The sequence below is a fragment of the Suillus fuscotomentosus genome, assembly GCF_016647785.1.
Source record: "Suillus fuscotomentosus strain FC203 chromosome Unknown F5891scaffold_11, whole genome shotgun sequence".
In the NCBI taxonomy this organism is placed as follows: Eukaryota; Fungi; Basidiomycota; class Agaricomycetes; order Boletales; family Suillaceae; genus Suillus; species Suillus fuscotomentosus.
The window spans coordinates 178,394-198,843 of record NW_024539523.1 but is presented as its reverse complement, the minus strand read 5'-3'; the positions used below and the strand labels follow the sequence as shown (position 1 = coordinate 198,843).

The 20,450-nt window shown below is 47.1% G+C and overlaps 7 protein-coding genes across 7 annotated transcripts; 4 read left to right on the top strand and 3 right to left on the bottom strand.

The window, feature by feature from the left end:
• Positions 1 to 904: 904 nt before the first annotated feature.
• Positions 905 to 2,319, bottom strand: F5891DRAFT_1171096 (uncharacterized protein). Its single transcript, XM_041365530.1, has 3 exons — positions 1,549 to 2,319; positions 1,329 to 1,495; positions 905 to 1,276 (listed from the first exon to the last, which is right to left on the bottom strand). The coding sequence occupies exons 1-3, from the start codon at positions 2,256 to 2,258 to the stop codon at positions 1,215 to 1,217; spliced, it is 939 nt and encodes a 312-aa protein (XP_041229380.1). The 5' UTR covers positions 2,259 to 2,319; the 3' UTR covers positions 905 to 1,214.
• Positions 2,320 to 3,208: 889 nt separating this feature from the next.
• On the top strand, positions 3,209 to 3,674 carry F5891DRAFT_1171095 (uncharacterized protein; the record flags this gene model as incomplete). Its single annotated transcript, XM_041365529.1, has 3 exons — positions 3,209 to 3,343; positions 3,394 to 3,506; positions 3,558 to 3,674. Coding segments are annotated over exons 1-3 (243 nt in total), but the record flags the coding sequence as incomplete, so codon positions are not given.
• A 1,416-nt stretch (positions 3,675 to 5,090) lies between these two features.
• Positions 5,091 to 6,652, bottom strand: F5891DRAFT_946316 (uncharacterized protein; the record flags this gene model as incomplete). Its single annotated transcript, XM_041374668.1, has 8 exons — positions 5,091 to 5,211; positions 5,260 to 5,414; positions 5,535 to 5,663; positions 5,709 to 5,847; positions 5,897 to 6,087; positions 6,138 to 6,246; positions 6,297 to 6,431; positions 6,480 to 6,652. 8 exons carry the CDS (start codon positions 6,650 to 6,652, stop codon positions 5,091 to 5,093), a joined length of 1,152 nt encoding a protein of 383 aa, XP_041229378.1.
• Positions 6,653 to 7,519: 867 nt separating this feature from the next.
• F5891DRAFT_977358 (uncharacterized protein) lies at positions 7,520 to 8,611 on the bottom strand (the record flags this gene model as incomplete). Its single annotated transcript, XM_041376700.1, has 4 exons — positions 7,520 to 8,074; positions 8,125 to 8,218; positions 8,272 to 8,367; positions 8,433 to 8,611. 4 exons carry the CDS (start codon positions 8,609 to 8,611, stop codon positions 7,520 to 7,522), a joined length of 924 nt encoding a protein of 307 aa, XP_041229377.1.
• Positions 8,612 to 14,739: 6,128 nt separating this feature from the next.
• F5891DRAFT_977357 (uncharacterized protein) lies at positions 14,740 to 15,682 on the top strand (the record flags this gene model as incomplete). The annotated part of the gene is made up of 3 exons (XM_041376699.1): positions 14,740 to 15,114; positions 15,167 to 15,518; positions 15,555 to 15,682. 3 exons carry the CDS (start codon positions 14,740 to 14,742, stop codon positions 15,680 to 15,682), a joined length of 855 nt encoding a protein of 284 aa, XP_041229376.1.
• Positions 15,683 to 17,376: 1,694 nt separating this feature from the next.
• F5891DRAFT_1184747 (uncharacterized protein) lies at positions 17,377 to 18,946 on the top strand (the record flags this gene model as incomplete). Its single annotated transcript, XM_041366482.1, has 4 exons — positions 17,377 to 17,425; positions 17,473 to 17,637; positions 17,693 to 18,531; positions 18,596 to 18,946. 4 exons carry the CDS (start codon positions 17,377 to 17,379, stop codon positions 18,944 to 18,946), a joined length of 1,404 nt encoding a protein of 467 aa, XP_041229375.1.
• Positions 18,947 to 19,833: 887 nt separating this feature from the next.
• On the top strand, positions 19,834 to 20,354 carry F5891DRAFT_946539 (uncharacterized protein; the record flags this gene model as incomplete). Its single annotated transcript, XM_041374682.1, has 3 exons — positions 19,834 to 19,955; positions 20,061 to 20,222; positions 20,276 to 20,354. 3 exons carry the CDS (start codon positions 19,834 to 19,836, stop codon positions 20,352 to 20,354), a joined length of 363 nt encoding a protein of 120 aa, XP_041229374.1.
• Between the last annotated feature and the right edge of the window lie 96 nt (positions 20,355 to 20,450).

Below are 20,450 nucleotides of genomic sequence, written 5' to 3'. Positions count from 1 at the left end.
AATTGTATCCAGTACCGGACTAATTGGTGCTCCGTGCGCTTGAAACCTGTAGTGCCAGAACGAAGCAGACCGTCAGTCCTCCGTTACTGCACATATGCATGAGCGCTTAAGCGATAAGCAGGCAGTGCCGTGTCACTGCCATGCCACGAGTCAGTTAGGTAAGGCCTTGAAGCCCAAATTTCCTCAATAACTTTGCATTCAAATGACTCATGCGGCGACATACAGTGAGAAATTGGGCCAGTGGCGATCAAAGGCTCAGCTCATCTACGCAAGCATCCGATAACAGGCCATTGAGGCCAGTAATGTGATATACCCAAACTTGCAGGCCGCCTCCGGACTCCGAAATAGAAGCCTAGCGACGTCCGGGCTTTCTGTGTGGAAGCTCCCAAGCTCCAGTACTTACATATGACAATGATAGCAATGCGATCGCGTGCAATCCGAATTGCAGTGATGGGATCCAAATAAGAGTGCAATTGTTAAAGCCACTGTACAGCAAACTTGGACTAAGTTGAAGTAGTGGCGGCGGCGACCAGCCAAGTCTCCGACTTTGGCTGTCCGTCTGTTACCATATAAGTACATTCCTCTCGGCTCAAGTCTAGTAGCCAAGCCTCAATGCAGAAGTGTTCGCGTTCTGCCCTACGTTGATGCTGATCTTACGCCGTGTTTTCTTCGTGGAGAAGTACCTGTAATGATCCAGCTGTGCAGTGTGAACCGAGAGCACGCTACTTATAAGTTATCATCGCCCCTCACTTCGAGAACAAACAAGTCAGAAAATCTGTGAGAAATTCAATGCTAGTCGTGGGAGTTGGGGACAATAGAATTCAGCGCTTTCAGTGTGCCGGAATACGCTTAGGCTTAGAGCTAATACATCATCCACGCTATAATTTACATTGAATCATCAGTTGAGGGTGGACGGCCGTCATCAGTTTTCCATTTCCACGAATTTATCGAAACAATTGTAACTTACTAGCTACGCTTCTACTTGGAATCATTGTAAGTCCAAGCCTCCAGTAAGGTCTGCACGAAGAAGCTACTGAGTAAATCTCTCGGATACAACGGTCACTGCGAATGACTAGTCAACGTCTTCCATCTCAGATGAACAGTCGTGAGATATCCCTCTCCATGAGATTCCTGAATGTAACAGGTGCCCTAATCGATCGCCATTCGGAGCTTCGTCTTTGGGTTTAATTGTCGCAACTAGTAGGCGCGTTGCATTATTGCTTATCGCGAACAAAACCAGAAGGTGCTCCAGTCCATTTCATTACACCGACATTCGCTAAATTTTGATTCACATGGGTGAAAGCAATGAATATCAGACCACGACTCACCTGGCCGTCTCTCCCATCCTCGTGCTTTTGCTTTAGCAGACGCCAACCGACCTTTAATAGCAAGACTTTGATCGATAAATTTGCGTATTTTTTGTGATGGGATGGTGTGAGCTGTCGAACGAACTTTGGACCCAAGTGAATCGGGCAGGGTACGGATGGTACGAGTTCTGTAATTATGGACTGGTCAGAAAGCTCGCAGCACAACGTCCAAGATGCGCACCCGACAAGAATGTCTTTGGCACGCGCAAGTGGCCGTCGTTGCCGTTTTCTTGATGGTAGCACTTTTTGTAGTGCCTTGGTTGCAGTAGAATCTGCCATTGCATGCGCACTTTGCGAAGCAAATGCAGACGCGAAAAGTGTATCTTCCAGATATTGTCCTTTGGCCGATGACTTCGTTAACGGAGGCCGATCTTCGTCTTCTGATTCGTCCTCACTGCCACTCGCCATCTCCTCATCCTCATCTGATCCGCTTTCGGCATTGAACTCTGCCATCTCTTCATCTATTCCACTTTCGCTTGATCCTCTGTCCATCAAATTTTCTAGCTCACCGTCGCCATTCCCGTCATCTCCGTCGTCAATTTCAGTAGCAGCGTCCTCCATTGCGCGGCGCATTCGCATTTCCAACCTGTTATCCTTAGGAACATCATCCTCCTGACCGGAGGACCCATCACTTTCGATATTAGATTCCCTTGGAACTTTCCGCTTTCCCTTCTGCATTGTATTATCTGAGAGCTTCCCCAGACGCGTGACAACCGCCCGCTCCTTCAATTTCCGATCTCTTTCCCGGTTTTGTGCCTTCTTCCGCGCGTTTTCTTCTGCCTCAAAGTCACGAAGGGTTTTCTTCTCTCGCTTGGCATTCCGTTTGGAAATAGAGTGAGAAACTGCTTCCGGAGCATCATCGTCGCTTGAAGCGGGATCAAGACGGGCCATATTGCAGCTATGGGGTCAATTTTTCTACTGACAGTGAGACTGGAAATACTTTGGAATGTGCACAAAACTTTTGAAACTCCGCGATATTGTTTGTGTGCACCTAATAATTTACTAAGTTACAGCTGCGCGCAACCTGGGCGAAATTCAGGAAATAATATTGCGTACATCTTCCATCATTATTCCTATCGTTGAAGATCGATGCTGTTGGAAGACAATTATAAAAGAATGAACATCGAAAACTGCGTACCACCTCAACCGCTATCAAATTTATCGATCAGTTTCAAGTTGAAGGAAATCAAACCGGATGATGCCCTTACAAAAGATGTAACGCCCAGTATATAACTGAGGTTACGAGGTTTTTGGCGCTTTGTCGAAGTGCTGTCCACAAGGAAAGCCGTTTGGCTGTTTCTTGCCTTTGAACAAGTTTTGACTGCACAGATAGATACCTCTGTCGAGCCATCCGCCTTTGTCCTCTTACCCGGGGCTCGAAAATGATCTTGGACAGTGGGACCTCGATGAAGGCCCTGCAGTAAACGCGACAGGACATCTAGTGTTCGAAACGGTCAATTCTCTGCTTCGATACTGGCCAAATACACGTCATCGTATTGGTATGTCTGAAAATACTGAATACCATGCAGATGAGTCACGACTCATCATTTACGTCCTGCAGGTCATACAATAGTTCCAAGGACAATTCCCGTGGGCACTCTTCTCTACCATGGAGCCGCCAGTCCCCCATTTACCAACTGCTTTGAATTGGGTGGCTGTAGAGCCAGAACACTCCATACTTTTCTGCCAAGGGTCAATCGAAAAAGGATGCTGGCACCTCACCCTTGCAGTCACTCGACCGATGAAATTTTGACGGAAGCAGCGCTGTGAGACTCCGTGAGGGCACCATGGACACCCAAGATCTCGTGGCATGGACGGAAATGAAACCTGAGCGGGTGAAAAATGAAGAACAGTGCATAAAGGATCTGTGTAAATGGGGTCAGAAATACGGCGTGAATGGTTTTGTGAGGTTCTCTGGATGTTAAGATGCGTCAATGCCGATGCTGATTTGTGGATCATGGGATGCAAATGAATTTGTGCGAACTCATGTAGTTCCTTGGTAATTTTTGGTTAACAACAGTCATAGTGAGAGTATGATCTGCAACTTCGACTCTCACATCGAGGTCGCTTCGTTCTTAAATCTCGAACGCACTCGCCTCAGCGGCGGAAATCCGGAGCTGCCTGAGGACCCTAATACTAGTGAGCGACCATGTCCATGTTTTGACGTAGGTCTGATTTATTCTCGGACAGAAGTGCATCGCGCTGTGGAAATCACGCGTTCTGCTTCATGGCACGATCATTATCCAGGAGAAACCCGAATTATGCTTGACTTTTCTGGGCTCGTCTCTTTCTGCGATACCGCTCTTGTTCCCTCATCACGAGACTGGCAGAAAGATGAGAAGAAGATATATAGTAATATATAGTACATAATCACAAACATCGGCGTAATTCTGCCATCGATCAATACATTGTGATGTTTGACCTTGTAGAGGAAAGAACATTGTCTAAATCTCATACACCGGTGTATAATCGGGAAAACACACACACGTCACTCAAACTCCAACGTGAAGGAAATGTAGAGCAAAAGCTAACAGTCAAGCTAGATGCAACACAATTGGCACGTCAGAAGTAAGTTTCACAATGTTTAAAGTCCCTCGATCCTGGGACAATGTTCTGAGCAAGACTTAAAGCTGATATTCTCCAGAGAACGACAAACCTTTTCTGAGCGCGCAAGAATAAAATTATATCATACTGTGAGTTTTGCTGCCAACCTTTCGTAAGTTGTTGATGTTTGTCCGCTATATATCAGTTGCGAATCTGTGTGAAAAAGCTGTATCATTGTATAGCAGCCGATATATGTTCACCAAGCAAGCAAGCACCCAATTATACCTTGCTTCGACTCTCCGTGCGACCTTCTACGAGTATCCCATACCTCGGCACCTGTATTCACTTGCGAGAAATCCCAAAGAGGTTGTGGCGTCGTTCAAACACTTGTGCCTTTAGGATGTAGTACCTTGGCTTGAGAGTTTATGCTAGTGAGTCGTGCTTCACCTTAGTACCTTACTTACCATTCATCCAGTATCTTACATGTTTCGTCATGCATAGATACCATTGCATTTATAGCACCTCATGCGACGAATTCTGTGTGCGTGCAGTCGCGACCGCGTCGGCTTAGTTCATCCGTGAAAGGACAAAGTTGTTGTTGGGGAATGTTAGGTATTTACCGGCTTCGTTTTGCTATGCTCGAGCAATCGCTGACCTAGTACATAGACTGAATGGATATCCTGACCTGTCCATGTCTTACGAATCGGGTATCACCTTTCAGCTTTCTTGTAATTCTCAACATGTAGATGGACGGAGAGAATTGATTCCGACTTTTCCCTACGTCATGGGGGTGGGCCTGTCATTTCGATAGTTTTTACAATTGTTGTTGCCTCACATTCTCTGTAAAATCATATGTTTTGGCACTTATCACGCTAGATTTTCTCGATGCAGCCTACAGAGCACAAGTAAGGGAATTCACCAGCTGTAGCTCAACCTGTACTCTGTAGATTGTTCACAACATGTGATGCAGAAGACCCAATCTGTTGCCTGGATTCACCAGGCATAGCTTAACCTGTAGCAGCCCCCTTTTGTTGCTTTCTTATGGCACGAGCGCAAATAGTCAGCCTGCTATCACTCCACGTCAAACAATTAAAACTTGGTGCAAATCATGACATTAATTAAAAGGGTAGACAACCAACTATTGTGATGTAATAATAAATGGCTGGAATGATGCGCGAACTACTCAGAATCGAAAAGTGCATCATCCAATCGTGCCCGCTGCATTGCAAGAGCATTTACGGACATGTGAGCCTTGGCCGCATCACTGAGTTCCTCCCGACGACTTGTACCAAAAACTTTCCTAATAAATAGAGGTCAGTTAACAGCTGTTGACTTGTAATCAATTTACCTCGTCCACCACGTCAGAAGTCGGTCAACGTTGCGCTGCGCTGTTCGACCAGGGGGGCGTTCAAAGAAGTCCACGATATTGCACCAGAATTGTATGTAATCAAAGTCGCCGTCTACTGACCGCCATGACGTTACAGAGGAAAGGGGGAATCGCAACTACATGTGTCAGGATTTGTTAGTGCTCGGTAAGGACATGGAAAACTGACCACTTACTTGACACGACACATAAGCGATCGAGCGAGGTGAGACTTTGTGCATTTTAATGATTTGAGCCACGTGTGTTTTGACTTTCTTGCCCAAAACATCCTTCTTCGCGCGTCTGTTGTTTTCGATGATGTTGGCACCATCACCATCACCAGCAACTTCCTTTGCCGAAGAGGGAGATGTAAATATGGCTTTGAATGCCTGCCAAAAATGAGAGCTTTGAGGATCTGTTTTAGTATGACGAACCTGAACTAAAAGCTTGCTTTTGAAGAGACCCTCCTCGAGATTATTCGGATCGGCTGTGTATCCTGCATAAAGAAATGCGGGCCATGACATTTCCGTCACGATATGGCCGTCTATGCAGTCCCTAATTCCTGCTCTGACACTGGCGGAAAATTAGTGTCTAGTAGAGAGATCACAAGTGCAATACTAACACTGGGTTATTCCAGTCTAGCTCTGTTGGACAGAGCAGTCTGCCACAGGCGTCGTTGGTGAATCCACGGCAGTGTTTATCTTCGGGGTCGACTGGGGGATCAGGTTTCCACTCGCGATTGACCCAATCAGGGACAAGAGGCTTGAGCTTCGAAGTGTCATCACCTCGAGCACCGTCCGCACCCTGTCTAAGCTGAAAAACGATTTAATATAAGGTTGATTATTGACACAAGCGAAGAACACCTTTTTTAACATGTGCGTATAATCTTCGTACTCCATGTCGGAAGCCTTTCGGTGAAACCACGGAAGTACATTATTGAGGACTATATATCCGGTTTGCAACCGATTTTGACTGGTATCAACCGGTCAGTAGCGATCAGTAGGTGGAGGTGAAATGCGGACTCGAAAGTTACATCGTCGTCGTCGCCCTCTATGTCACACCGCCTATCGTTTTCATTTATCAAGTCCTCGACGCTATCATATAGTGTAACCATCCGTCTGATGGCCCGTCCTTGTGACATGAAGTAGTTTGTTTCCCTGACAATGATGAGTATACTGAACTACATGTCACGATGGTGTTCATACCTTTGTTTCACCGCATGCCCCGACTCGAGCACTTGCAGCTTCTCCTCCAGATCAGCTATTCTGCGCCTCTGTCGAGCAATATCAGACGTTGGCACCGCTATGGACGATGCAGCAGCAGGCTGCTCGATCTGGGACGATGCTTCAGGCTGTGGGTTATCGTCCACCTGGGACATGAGCGAGGCGAGAGAAAGGAGATTGGGGAGTGGAGAGTGGAGAGTGGAGAGAAGGTAAGAGAGGTAGGAATAGAGTTGAATTTGCGTACCCTCTGCTTTATTTAACGGCCACCCAGTATGCGTCAGCAAAGGCAGCTGCCCTAAATATAATCATACGCCTACAATGGAAAGTGTCAGACAAGGAACGATTAATAACGTTACTTACCTTTTTGAGTGACAATACTTATGCAGGATATCATGTTAGCGTCAACGTAAACTCAGGAAATTGTCACATACCACACCATAGTACATCGGCTCCGAGTCAGGCTAGTACGAAGTGCTGCAGAGCGCTCTGTAGCACTCTGTAGTGAATTACGTTTGCCTGATGCGCCTGATGCTCATTAAAACTCGTCAATCACAAGTAGCAACCTTGACTGGCTGACTTAGTAACTCACTGATTTGAACGGCAGAAAGAAAATCCAGCTTCGTCTGGCTCAGGAAGAGTCGGAGGCACAACCTAAGGTCCGAGCGTTACTACATAAACAGGTGGTGCCACCTACTTACGCCGAATTCGGTCGTGTGCTGACTCTGCAAATCGCTGAGATAAGCTTTATATATTCTACTAATTGTGATAAGACTGGAATACGACGCATTAACAGTTAGAAAAGCTAATTAAGATGGAGTGGCGGGTGTGAGCAAGGAAGGAACAAGAAGGATAATGAGCGAGGGTTTGAAGGATGCCGAGCTCGATGTCAGCGGGTTGGATTGTGCCGCAGAATGCTACAGAGCGCTCTGTAGCACTCTGTGGTGAATTTGTGGGTAGGGCGAGAAACGGAAAGGAAGATTATTCAAGGGTGATGAAAAGTATGTGATGGAGGTAATTCTCCTTCAGATCTCTGGAGTGCCATTTGCACGGTGGTACATAGTGCTGACAGACTCTTCTGAGTCATCAGCGTTGGCACGGGCGTCCTTGACTTTTTGAAAATGACGCAAAGCCCAACGGCGAGATAAAGACATGCGTCGTCTGGCTGCCAATCCGCATGACGACGGCCCACCAACAACCTTTGCAACACGTGAGCCTTCTTCCGTAGACAGTTCATCATACGGTTCGAACTCCTCGTCTGTAAGCCACCTAATCGATTGTCCACCATCTGGGTAATATTCGTGAACCATTGACTTCCTTTTGGGAGGTGAGGAAGGCAGCTTCTTATGGTTTCGACCACTAGATTCCCTCATCTGCAACATCTCGCGCTGTATTTCTGCCAGGTCGCGGGCATGTTCGACTTGAGCGTCATACAACCTGCCTCGCAAATCAAAAAGTTCCGTGTGAAGGGTGTCGATTCGTCTCTGGGAGTCTCGCAATTGGGCTTGCGTCATGAGAGTGTTAGCGATAGTCTGATCGCCATTGACATCTCCTCGAAGATCGTAGACCCTCTGTTTAAGCTGTACAACGATTCAACACAACACTAATTATTGTCACTGACAAAGCTCACCCTTTTTGACATACACAAGTGATTGTCGTGCTCCATACTATCACTATCTGAAGACGTTTTGAGGGCCACATATCCGATTCGCAAACGATCCTGGCTTTAATAACAAATCCATGAGTAGCTCTCATAAGACAGAGATGAAACACTAACCTGAAGACGAGAGTTACATGAACGTCGTCGTCATCCTTATCGCAACCATTCTTGCCTACTAAGTCCTCAATGTTATCGAGTAAGGTAATCATTTGTCTGATGACAGCCCGTCCTTGTGAGATTGTTTTCCACCAGACTAGATGTAAAAGCGAGGCTCATACCTTTTCAATGTATGCCCCGACGTGAGGTTCTCTTCTAAGTCAGCAATTTTCCGTTTCTGACCAGCATTCTCACTGGCAGACGTCGGTGCTACCACTATGGGCGATGCTGCGGGAGGTCGTGGGGTGTTATCCACCTGGGACAATTCTTTGGGATGCTGATCATCCTCCATCTGGGACATGAGCAGAAGGGGGGCGGGGGAAAGGGGGAAGAGTGAGAGAGTAGGAGACTGATGGCTAGCGTTCACTAGCGGCTCTCACTATATTTAGTGTTAATCGTCAAACTTTTAGTATTAGCCAAAAAAAACTTCCCTGAAGACATTGACGTTCAGGTTTTCCATTGTAGGCGTGCGCTGGAAATGGTCTTGTGAATAAACTAGTAATGATGATCATAAGTGCTACCAACGTAATTGAATAAATTTATTGTTACATTGGCAGTTGACACTGAAAATTAGCTGAAAACGTACATGGATAAAAGAGTCAACCATACTCAAACTGGTGTGGGTGCCTACTAGGGTCCAAGGAACGGGCGCATCGCTCGAAGCCTAACTTGCTAGGCTGTAGCATATCGTCATCATAGGAATGTCAGCACTAGTACTACGTAGACACGCAGACCGACACCTGGGCTGAGGCCTTATATCCGGGTCCATCAGCGACAAACCATGATAATGTAGATAGAAATTAAAATAATTGTCCTGACTGAGTCGAGATGCAGATGAGAATGACGAAATCATGATGGATCAGGTCACAGAAGGGACTCAGAACGTCGGCCCTCACGGTACGGGTACGGCCGCATCAGGCAAACGTAATTCACTACAGAGTGCTACAGAGCGCTCTGCAGCACTCCGTAGCACAATCCAACCTGCTGATCGGCGGTGCTAATACAAGGCCGTTGAAGAGGTTGAAAAGGTTTCGAGGGCACATGAAGCATACATGATGGAAAGAAACTCGTTGAACCAAAGAGGGTCACGGTGACCAGCCTAGTAATCATGTTGTAGTAGCTACACACCGTACGTCTGCGGACAAAGACAGCTTGTAAAGCGTGTACATCGTACTGCTTGCCAAACCTAGTAATTGAAGGCTTAACTCGATAGAGGAAAAATTAAAAAGAAAGATGGTCATCGAACAAATCCTCATCTCCATCTCCGTCTCCATCTCCATCATCTCCATCCAGCTCCTCATCGCTAAGCTCATCCTCATCCGAGTCCTCATCCGAGTCCTGTTCATCGTCACGTTCTGCTTCTTCAAGGTCTACATCGTCAACGATATCCATAGCGTCCGAGTCACAGTCAGCTGGGGCCGCTACTAGTGAGCCAAGACAGTCTCTGGTTATCTTGCGCAACACTACTGGGTGTCCAATGCCAAAGTGAGTATAGCGTATAAACATATCTCGATCGACAAAGCTAACCAAAGACTCGAGGGTTAATGTATCATAAAAGGTATTATGCTAGCACACTCACATCCCAACATAATATGATTCCCAATCATCTAGTTCCCCATCAGGACGTCCCAATGATTTCCCAAGGGAAAGGGAGCTTATGCCTCGTCCCGCGGAAAAAGCAGGAATCAGGTGAGCTCCTCGAATCACCTGGTCTGGATCGAGAAACCCGAACGAGTCAGGGTCAGATTCATCAACAAATGCGACTTTCGGAAGACGAGTATGTTTCATGCTGCATTTATGGTTCCGTAATGGTGCTAGCCATCGGACCCAGAGGACTTCAAGACGGTGCTTTACAGGTTGATCTCCATCGTTGAGCCAGGTTTCCATATGGTAGATACCCAGCACGCGAGCGTACCAATATGGGTGGCTGGGTGTCATCTCCCCCGAAAGCACCATGACGTCGGCGTGGGTCCTAGGGTTGATCGTATCATATTCGCGTCTGAGGTCGTATGTAGTGTAATACACCTGCATGGTTTGGACTGAGTAGATAGTGTTATTAGGGATAACTACCGAGTTGTGTTCTTCATCTGTGAAGACGTGGTCGCAATGACTGGTGTCGAGCTTGCGCAGCCTATAAAGGATGTAGTCCTTCAGCCTTGGAATAAAATTCTGACGACTATTGTGAGAAAAGCGTTCCAACCGCAATATCATGCCTACCTTAACTGCTGGGTCGCCATCGTGTTCTCGAAGGAAGGGGAATAGGTTGACTGGATTGCTTTTAGTATTCGCGATGTGGTGATGGTTTCGAGAGAGCACCAAAGGCGTGGCTTCGGTAGGCGATTGGCTATCAGAGGAGAATGACGTGCCTCCAAATTCTGCAACACGTCGAAGTACACGGCGCCTCCGCTCGTGTTTAGCTAACTGCGCTGGAGTATCTAATTTACTGGTTAGCGGGTAAAATGCCTTTAGGGCTCGGTGTGCAAGCTCTCCCTGGCCAAACTGAACATCAGGTGGATAGTGTAAATAAAACAGGCACATACTATTTGAGTGGTGAAAGAATCCGTTGTTCCGAAGAGCTTGATGGTTCTAACATAATCTCCCATTGCATGGAACTTGTAAGTGCCAAGATTGAACTTCTTTACCCTCGATCCATTCACTTCTGGAGAGGTGGTATGGGGTTCTGAGTGCTGAGCGAGTCTTCGTTGGCGAGCCGCTTTTTCTTTCGGTAATTCGATGGTATTGAAGGCAGCACACGTGTCGCGTTGAAACTTCCGCAAGTTCTGACAGAGCTTCTTGAATATCTCGTCAAAAAAAGTAACCGTAGACTCTGTATGAATTCTAAGTTTAGCGAGCGCATGCCACTGTGCGAATCGATACAACAGAGACTGCACGATTGCATCGTGGTCTGGTGGAAACAACCCTTCAAAAACTGGAATAGAACACTTGGGGAACATGTCAGTTAGTCTAAGAAAAAACGAAAGATGAAATAACCTGTAAGATATCTTCAAAGTCACGCGCCGCTAATCGTTTCATCTCAGATGTGTTGTTGGCAAATTTTCGAATCACGCCATGACCAAACGTGGGGACCTGGCGAAATCTACGGTATTATTGAGAGTCGACGATGCATTAGTAAATAGTGACAGCACTCTATGAATTCACGAACCTGCTGTCAAGAGTAGCCACCAGCTGGCTACCCCCAGGAAGAGCATAAAGAAGCCGTACAAGGTGCGTAAACAGCGCCTTCCAAGTACCCAATTCGCACTTGTGCATAAGGTCAACAACGAGCATGCAAAATGGGTCGAGGCCGAGCGGCCCAAGCTTCTTGGCAAATTGATTCTAGGGGAACTGATCTCAGCTAATCACAAGTCGTGAAGAACTGTTTGCGCTTACGATGGTGGGTACCCAGGAACCCTCTCCAAGAGCATTTTCAACCTTTGAACCGAGTACAGTGTTTCCCCACCGGTAGATAAACTCGCGTGCTTTGTCGACTTTCGTTGTAGCATACACTCGAAGTGTAGCTATACGATTTTTCATGTCCTTAAGTAAACCGAGGGAACCAAACAATTTCTTTGGTGTGAGACAGCGAGGACATGCGCATGTGCCCATATCCTTGATGGTTGCGATCAAAACCCTGAAAAGTGACGAATGATCTAACGGTTCAAATTAGGGAAAAGGATGTGTTACAGTCACTACGTGAGCCCCCAGCTACACGACCTGCCCTCTGCCACCCTGCACGGCAACGATACGATACGATACCCGGGCCCCTTGGGCCTCGACGAATAGATGACGAACAGTTGACGAATAGAAGAGAAGTCCGGAAGATGCCGGATTAGGTAAGCGATCTGGATCGCTTACATGATATGACGACATAGGTCTAGAAGACCTATATATGTTATCAAGATAGAAGGCAAGCCTCGTGTTGCCTCGTGTACTGATAGAAGCCTGCCTCATGCATGGTATCTCTGACTCGATAGATAAGCACTTAGAACCCAGCTTCAGGCTGAGCTTAGATACGATAGAGTAGCCTTATATAAGGTCGATGATTAAAGTAGATGTTCCTTACTTTAATCCTACTGGGTTTACCATCGAAACCTTTGTCTTGCTAAAGCTACCTGCTCGACATCAGACCCGCACCTTCAGGAGGACTTGAGACCCCTTCTGCCTGTAACTCGCTATCATCGTTCACCTCCGTGAACGTACGCAACTCCTGCTCTTCTGTAGGAGCCGACCTTGGACTCTCAGCACGAGGTATCACTGTCGTGATCGTCGCTGTTAGATCATCCCAGTCCGCACGCGACACACGTCGTAACAGGATGGCTGTACTTCTCTGGATAATCAGCAGAATAGGTAAATATTCTTGGAAATACTCTCCGCAGGACTCCATCCAGACAAGTCAGAATGATACCGTGGCGGTATGCTCGAAGGAATTCTTCATCAAGTAAGATTTCCCAGCATGCATGAAATAACTCCCTACGGCAGTGTGTATGAAGCGAGGCCATGCCAGTCTTTGATATACCGGACAGGTTGCTTAATACATCTTTAATGCTGTCGGGGAGCTAACAAAAACCGTTCATGTTAATAGTCGAGAATCAAACCAGGAGGACTCACCGAAGGTAAAAATCCTACTAGATGGCACGCTCCCGATTGAGGTAATGATCGTGCGTACTTCGTCAGATTGCCGAAATACAAGTAGAGGGGCCATGCCTTAGCAGTGCCAAAATTTGCTAGGTGAGTGGCATCAGAAAAGAACATAAGACCCGCTATGACGCGTTCTAATGTACAGCCAGGCTCTTTGGGCAGCTTCTGGAGATCGTCCTGAGCTTCTAGCCAGGTATCAGAAGCGTAGAGCTCATCGAATATTCGCTCCTGGTGATCGTCCATTGGATCCTTCCATAGCCGTTTGAAAGGCAGTAGATGGAATGTGCCTGCTTGGATGTCTGCAAATGCCGCGCGGATCACTTCAACAAGAGGGCGATAATGGAATCTGGAAATACTATACGCCTTTGGGCTCTCCTCCCTTGATCTCGTAGGGATGTCGATGGTGACATCGGTCTCGATCCAGTCATCTGGGAAGGTGACTTTCTCCTCGCCCTTATCTTTATCCAATTCTTTCAAGTTCTTCCTAACCGAAAATCCCTCAAGATGCTTCGTGTCAAAATCGTCAGCCTGGAGAACATCACTGACGAGTCACTGGACCTCAGTCTCTGATTTCTGGTGACTGCCCGAGTTCATCCACGTCATGAGGCGATAAATAGTCATATTTGGAAATGGGTAGGGTGGCGGAAAGATCTTTGCTGGGGAGTCAGTTCCTTGGACGATTATCGGACACGAATTGGCAAGTAATGAAGACGGTACGAATCTATCGGGCTCAAATGAAGGACGGCGAGGGTATAGACGACAGATCCCAACCGAGTCAAAGGCGGTCTGAAGAGTATCTCTCAGCATAAGAAGGACACGCCGGATTCTGGACCGGGCTGGGAGTGGTTGAACAGGAACATTATTGCAGTCATTGAGATCCTCAGCTGGATGCTCGATATCATTGAAAGACCTTGGAATACGTCTCCTAGGAAGTACGGGAACTTCTAAAACCCAGTAGAGTGATCAGCAGACATCAAATATTCGGACATAAGATCTCACGATGACATCCATTTCCAAGACTAAGCCCATCGTCCATGTCAAAGTCAACATTTTGTCGCCTTTCCAAGTCGGAGTTATTAAAGGGGTGCTGCAACTCGGCAATTTTGAGACTCGGGCTGGGGACATCGGATGACATACAAGCTGCTGGACTAGACCTAGGCCCGGCCATGGGCTTACAAGGGGCACTGAAAGGCTTCAATGGTAAGATTCTCTATTGACAAGTTTAGTGATTCAACTCTGACTCGTCAGAAACCAATCGACTCACTTGTGAAGCGTTCGTGGACATATTTGCAGCTAAATGTGCTGAAGTCGCATTCCTCGCACGCTCTAGTCTTTTCTGTGTTGCAAGAACACTAGACCTCCTGAAAAAGCTGCAGCTCGCGCGATGTCTGTTAAGTCCTCGATTGTCTGTTGCTCTCTCCCAAGAGCAACCTCGAGCTCCGCAAGACACCATTGAAAAAAACAACAGGATCCAAAGTACTTTTTGTGAAAACCACATGAAGTATTACTGACGCCGGCTATACTGCCTCGTCTGAGCTTCCAAGTTCCGAAGCTTCGACCTTCAACATTCGAACGTTCCACTTCGGTATATACGTACATCCAGTGAGAGTTCGAGTCGGAGTTTCATGCTATCCGTATTTCAAATTGCTTATCTTTTTGCCTTATACGACGTAGGTTCAATATAGGAATTACAGTTATATTAATATTATACGTACACGTACTCATAAGCGACTGTTCAGCCTTTGGAACCTACATACTTGCCTCCCTCTTGATCCCCTGCCCACGCTAAGCATGTCCTTTCACAGTCCTTCTCATTCTTCCAGAGGGTCTAGTCATGAGTGTGAGGGCAGTGATGGGCCTAGTCGTCACATGACTGTGGATACACATGAACCTGCTCCAGTTCTTGATATGACGACTGGTAGAACTTTCAGTCGGCATGTCCCGCGAACCAAACGTGCAAGGTCACCATCATCAGACGAAACCGACAGCGACATAAACGAACCTGTAACTCCTCCTCCCATAATCCACCATCTATCTCGTTTTGTCAAGCATGCAAAATCAAACCCAAAGCCTTATGAGAGGAATGGCTCTACCAGATTGGAGCGCCGCTTTTTTAACAATCAGTTGCGTCACAAAGACTCAATGAGTCAGGAAGATGCTGAAAAGGTATGTTGTGATATATAAATGTAGAACTTGCTTATTGACAAAAAAATACCAGAGCAAAGATGTGCTTGAGCGTTGCCTGGGAAGGTTGTCTCCTGGGGCTGCAGCTCAAGCTGTCGTTACGATGCACGCTGACGTTGAATGGAGGCGTGTGTCTGCTCTGGCAACGGCGTGGGAAATCTATGCTAGTGAGGAGCACTTAAAGTTCCTTCACATGGTTTTGGAGGATGAGGGGGAAAAATACACAAATGCTTCTCAAGAGCCCCTTGGAATATCAGTCCAGGAGCTCGTAAGATCCGATGAGAAGGATATCAAGGAACAGATAGACTGCAGTGTCACAGCATATAGCGACGATATTGCATTGTTCTCTGTTGGAGATACTCAGCTGGATTATCTCGAAAATGCTCGTATGTTTTTTTTATATTGTGTGAGTAATGTTGCAGCTGACGATCAGCTCAAAGTCACAGATGTGACTAGCGACTCTGACGACTCTGGCATTGCGCTTACGAACTCGGAAGAAGACCGATTCCGAACAACCTCCAAGTTGGGAGGTTCTGCCGATGCCAGCTGAAGTAATCAGTATTCCTTTGGAGTCACCTAACTTTGCACTGACCTTGTTGGCGACAGGCCAATCATCGAGCCGTAGCAACAGGAAAGCAGCAGTAGAATCGCACTTTTGTTTTTGTGATGGATCATGCATCAGCGGGTTGGATTGTGCCACGGAATGCTACAGAGCGCTCTGTAACACTCTGTAGTGAATTACGTTTCCCTGATGCTGGGACAAAGTTTCCCCTGTAGTTACATCGATGATGTGGGGCGCCAGGCCCCACTTTTTTATTTGTTCTTCATTCATTCGAGTTGTGTCAGTATTAGTTATCTCTTCCGAGTCACCCAGCCATCCATTTGTTACGATAGCTTACAACATGACATGTACCAATTATTACAGCTGCTGCGGACGACTTGTTGTGAAGCCGAACGAGAACGGCACTTCAGAAGTTCAGTTGGATTATCGGATTATCCGTCGATTTTAATTCCGAAGCGGACTCAGTAAATACAATATTACCGGTCAACTATTGGGGCTCAGGAAATCAAGATCCAGCTTCATCTAGCTCTAGGGTCACTGACACGTTCTAACAGGTTGGGCTGGGCCGAGCGTTAGCTCGGGGTGGTACGCGAGCAGGTGGAGCCGCTGGGAGGGCGGGATACCTGCTCACGAAATTTGAACATGTCAAGGACTGATAAGCATTTATTCAATGAAATATGTAACGAAAGGAACCATTAATGTAATGATAATTCAGTAAAGAAAAACGGAGAACTACGGTGTGTGTGACACTAAAATTATAGATGCTTGAGATAACAAAAAAAAGGGAGTGGCGGGCGGGATTTGAAGACTTTGAAGGAACGAGTGAGGAGGTGTAGAGTACGACGAGCTCGACAGTGAGTACAGAATGAAAATGGATGAAGGGAAGAGTCGGCGCAGCTGCTCAGCTGGACCCGTGGTGCCGGGACATTCCGGCAGGCTGCATGACCCGGCACCAGTATAATGTTGGACATAAATGGAGGCCTCTCTAGACACGTATTTTGCAAATTCCGTGGATATATCGAGTGCCCTTTTCTCACGCCTCGTTTTTTCGTAGCGCTCATTCTCTTCGCGCGATCGGATGTTTTGTTACTTGTCTTCGTATTTTTTGACTGCTGATGAGTCCTCGCTCGCGCTTCAGAGGGTGTGTTTCGGGTGCTCGTGACTTTGGATGGCATTGAGAAGCGTTCTGAGCCCGAGTCAGTTGACAGCAGCCGACGCTGAATTCAAAATTGGCTGACCCGACTAATTTGGAATCAGTGGAAGGTTCCGAATTTCCTAGGCGCGAGGCTCGGAAGCTACTAGCCGTAGGGCTGCGCAATGCAATCGAACTCCATTTGGCGACGACACGAGTTGCACCTTGTTTCACCCCAAACCTTATGATAGCGGGAATTAATGTAGGATGCGTCGACTTGTCAAATCTGTATGCATCCCAAACAGGAAATAAGCACGTCCCTCCAATCGGACGCTGTGTCGAGCTACAGGGGCCTAATTCAACGAGATCGAAATAATAATATTGTAAGTTTTAATAACGTTGTCCAATAGATTCGGTATCGCGTCCGGCATGCCGAGCTTGAACATCTGACTACCGGTGGGGATACGAAGCATCACGGTCAATTTTTCCCCTCTACTTTCACCCACTGCCGCTTACAAGTCGTTATCGATCAGACTCTCGCATAATGGACATGTCAGATTTTGAATGGCAGTCTCATGCCGCCTTTGATCATGGTGATGGTAAGTTTTTCGTGTTGCATCAGCCTTCTGCACTCACAATCTTCAAGTTCACGCAGGACCCAGTGCAGGTCATCACACTTACGACAGCTACCCGAACACCCAAGGCAACATCGACTTTGAGCAGCCAGTCCAGCACTATGATGGGCCCGGTTCCCAATTCTCTGCCGGCGGCCATCTCGAGCTGCCATCACACGATATCAGCCACCTGAACGGTATTTATTTTGTGTATAATTGATTTCTGCCGTTCTAACTTCGACGATCTTTAAGTTCAACACGGTAACTACTTGGTGCCCTCAGGTAGCAGCCAGCAGGGCGTGCAAATGACGCTGCCACATTCTTTCCAAGCGCATGATGGGGGCGGCCATTACTACGGCGGTCACAACTACAACTTCACTCTATCACACGGCACGGACGATCCTCCTCCCCTTCCTGACACCTACCATTCCGTGGTATCCCACAGCTCAAACAACTCTCAGCCCGCCATGTCTAACGATGGCTACTACTTCATGAGATCCGACGACTCAAACGTTCAGGCCCCCCTTGACCCCATACCTGAAGTGACGACTCAAAAGTTGATCCGGGGTAGGCATACCTCCCGCAAAACCAAACGTGCCACCTCTACCCGGACGAAGTTCCTCAATTCCAAATACGTCACCCAGGAATCATCCCTGTCCATGGAACAGGCGTCCTCGTCGTTCGTCTTTTTAACACCGACGTTACTCCAGGATTTCAAAGGGGACGCTCGGACCGACATGTTCAAGAACTTATTCGAAGACAATCTCTTTCCGTCCGCATCTGAACTCTCCACCATTGCCAACAACACGCTAGACGCGACGATTGCTCGCTATACCAGCAATAACGTCAACCACGGGCATGAACTCATCCGTTGGAAATCGGGGCCGGACGCTAAGAACCTTCTCGCGAGGCTCAAAGCAATCCTGAAGGAGATACATGGCGACTTCGAGGAGATCGCCAGTATCTCTTGGATATCAGCTTATGACTTGAGCCTTGATCTATCTCTCTCAAGAGACGAAATGCAAGCAGCACGGGTCGCAAATATTGCAGCCCTGCTATCAGACTTTCTATTTGTGGATAAAATTGTTGAGGTAGGTCCGAGTTTTGTGATCAAACCTTACGTTTTCGGTGTTCACTATACTCTATACATTTTAGGTGACCATGGACGACGGGCAAATCAGGTTGTGTCGAACTCCATGTGGCCACAAGGCCATCTTTGACCTGTTAGAACACATCATATCCTGCAAGCAATACTCTCGTTATATTCCCCTCGATACAGAGTCTTGGCAACCCCTCCTTACCAACGTCATCGCCCTTGCAGTAACCTCGCGTGCTTGGTCGTTGCAAAAAGCCTTAGCGGGTCCTTGGTCTGCAGCTTTGGACTTTCGCGGCGAGGAGAACAAGGTCTACTACACGTTCATGAAGTCTCGTCTACGCATGTTGCCTGAGGATGAACGCTTGAGATTCGAGGCATTGATGATTAGCATGCATCGTGCACTACGGTAACTGGGTGTTTGATAGTGTATCTCCCGCCTTACTAGATATCTACTCTGACTCGAGCTCGCATATGTTTTCATCTCATCGGACTGACAGTCATACTAGTTCCTCGTTGCGCATTGTGATTGTGTTCAAGTTGTTTCGATGTCATACTTACAAATCTGTCTTGCCAATCTGTATAAGTACTTGTCTCCGAGCATTCAAAACATCTCCACTATGATCTTCGCGGCACGAGTTGTTAACGCGCGCAGACACCAAAGCGCTTGAGGTCTTACTAACTCCGATTTTGGTCGTTAAGCTTACGTACGCAAGTAGCGTTTCTGCGCTAATCGGTGTTTTTTCTTCATCAATATACCAACCGCGCCTCAGTCATAGTTTGTCTAGCACATTTCTGGTGACAAAGGATAGCTTGTAAGTACTTGACTGCACACTCCAGGATTAATTGCGTGATCATATCACTTCCAGCCGTCTCTTGCAAGTACTACTCGCTGGAGTGTTCACCTCCGTCTTGTGATACGTATCACAGCTCAGCTTGTTACATTTCGATCTCAATCGTTGGTCCATGGCTGCAAGCACGAGCTTGTCGTCCGCGTTACCAACAAACCAGACCGCCTATTTTGTTTTATTTGAAACAACAGTGTCCCCGGGTTATGTGCTCAAGCATCCTTTCGCACCTTTGTATCATGAAGGAACTACGCAGACTTGAAGTACTAGACCCGCCGCTTATACTGTATTGCACCATAGGTTCGGTGCACCATTTTCCGCGTATACCTCTTTTGGACGACATCCACGATGGGTATTACATTCCAAAAGGTTCTTTGATGCTCCCTAATATATGGTTTGTACCTTCCTCATCGCATATCCACTGTATTAACGCTTTGAATTGTGACAGTTTCATGCTCAATGATCCGCAGACATATAGCAACCCCTCAGAATTCAATCCTGAGCGCTTTTTGGCCAAGGATGGAAAAGAGCCTGAGGCAGATCCTCGCAGGGCATGCTTCGGTTTTGGTAGACGGTAAGGATCAAGTCGCTGTTATATTTCTAAGTGAAATGTTAAGGTTCTGTTCCCCAGGCTCTGCCCAGGTATGCGCAACTGACAGGGTGCTGACTGACAAGACAGTTTTCTGACCTTGGTTGCTTTCGACTGGACAGGTCTGCATCTCGCTGATGCATCCATCTGGATATGCGCCGCGATGTCACTTGTGGTGTTTGACGTTTCCAAGGTTGTCGAAAATGGCGTTGAAATCACCCCTGAAATTGACCCCTCATCCGGGTCGATCAGGTATGTTGTGTATCTTAATATGACCACGGTGCTCTGAACATACATACTCGCAGCCACCCCAAGCCCTTTGAGTGCTTGATCAAGGCTCGCTCTGAAAAAGCCTTGGCGCTCATTCAAGAAGATACTTACTAAGTATTGCTAATCACCGGTCAAACCAAATAGTGAATGTGTAATCTAGTAGTCAAGTAAACCGCTATGTACCACTTTGGCCCCAGCCGAGGTAGTGCG

Excerpts from the sequence above, each read along its gene's own strand:
- F5891DRAFT_1171096 (XM_041365530.1), bottom strand. The coding sequence starts at position 2,258 with ATGGCCCGTCTTGATCCCGCTTCAAGCGACGATGATGCTCCGGAAGCA. Across the intron at positions 1,496-1,548 it reads GCCAAAGACATTCTTGTCGG|AACTCGTACCATCCGTACCC; the intron begins GTGCGCATCTTG and ends CCATAATTACAG. Across the intron at positions 1,277-1,328 it reads AGGATGGGAGAGACGGCCAG|CGAATGTCGGTGTAATGAAA; the intron begins GTGAGTCGTGGT and ends ATCAAAATTTAG.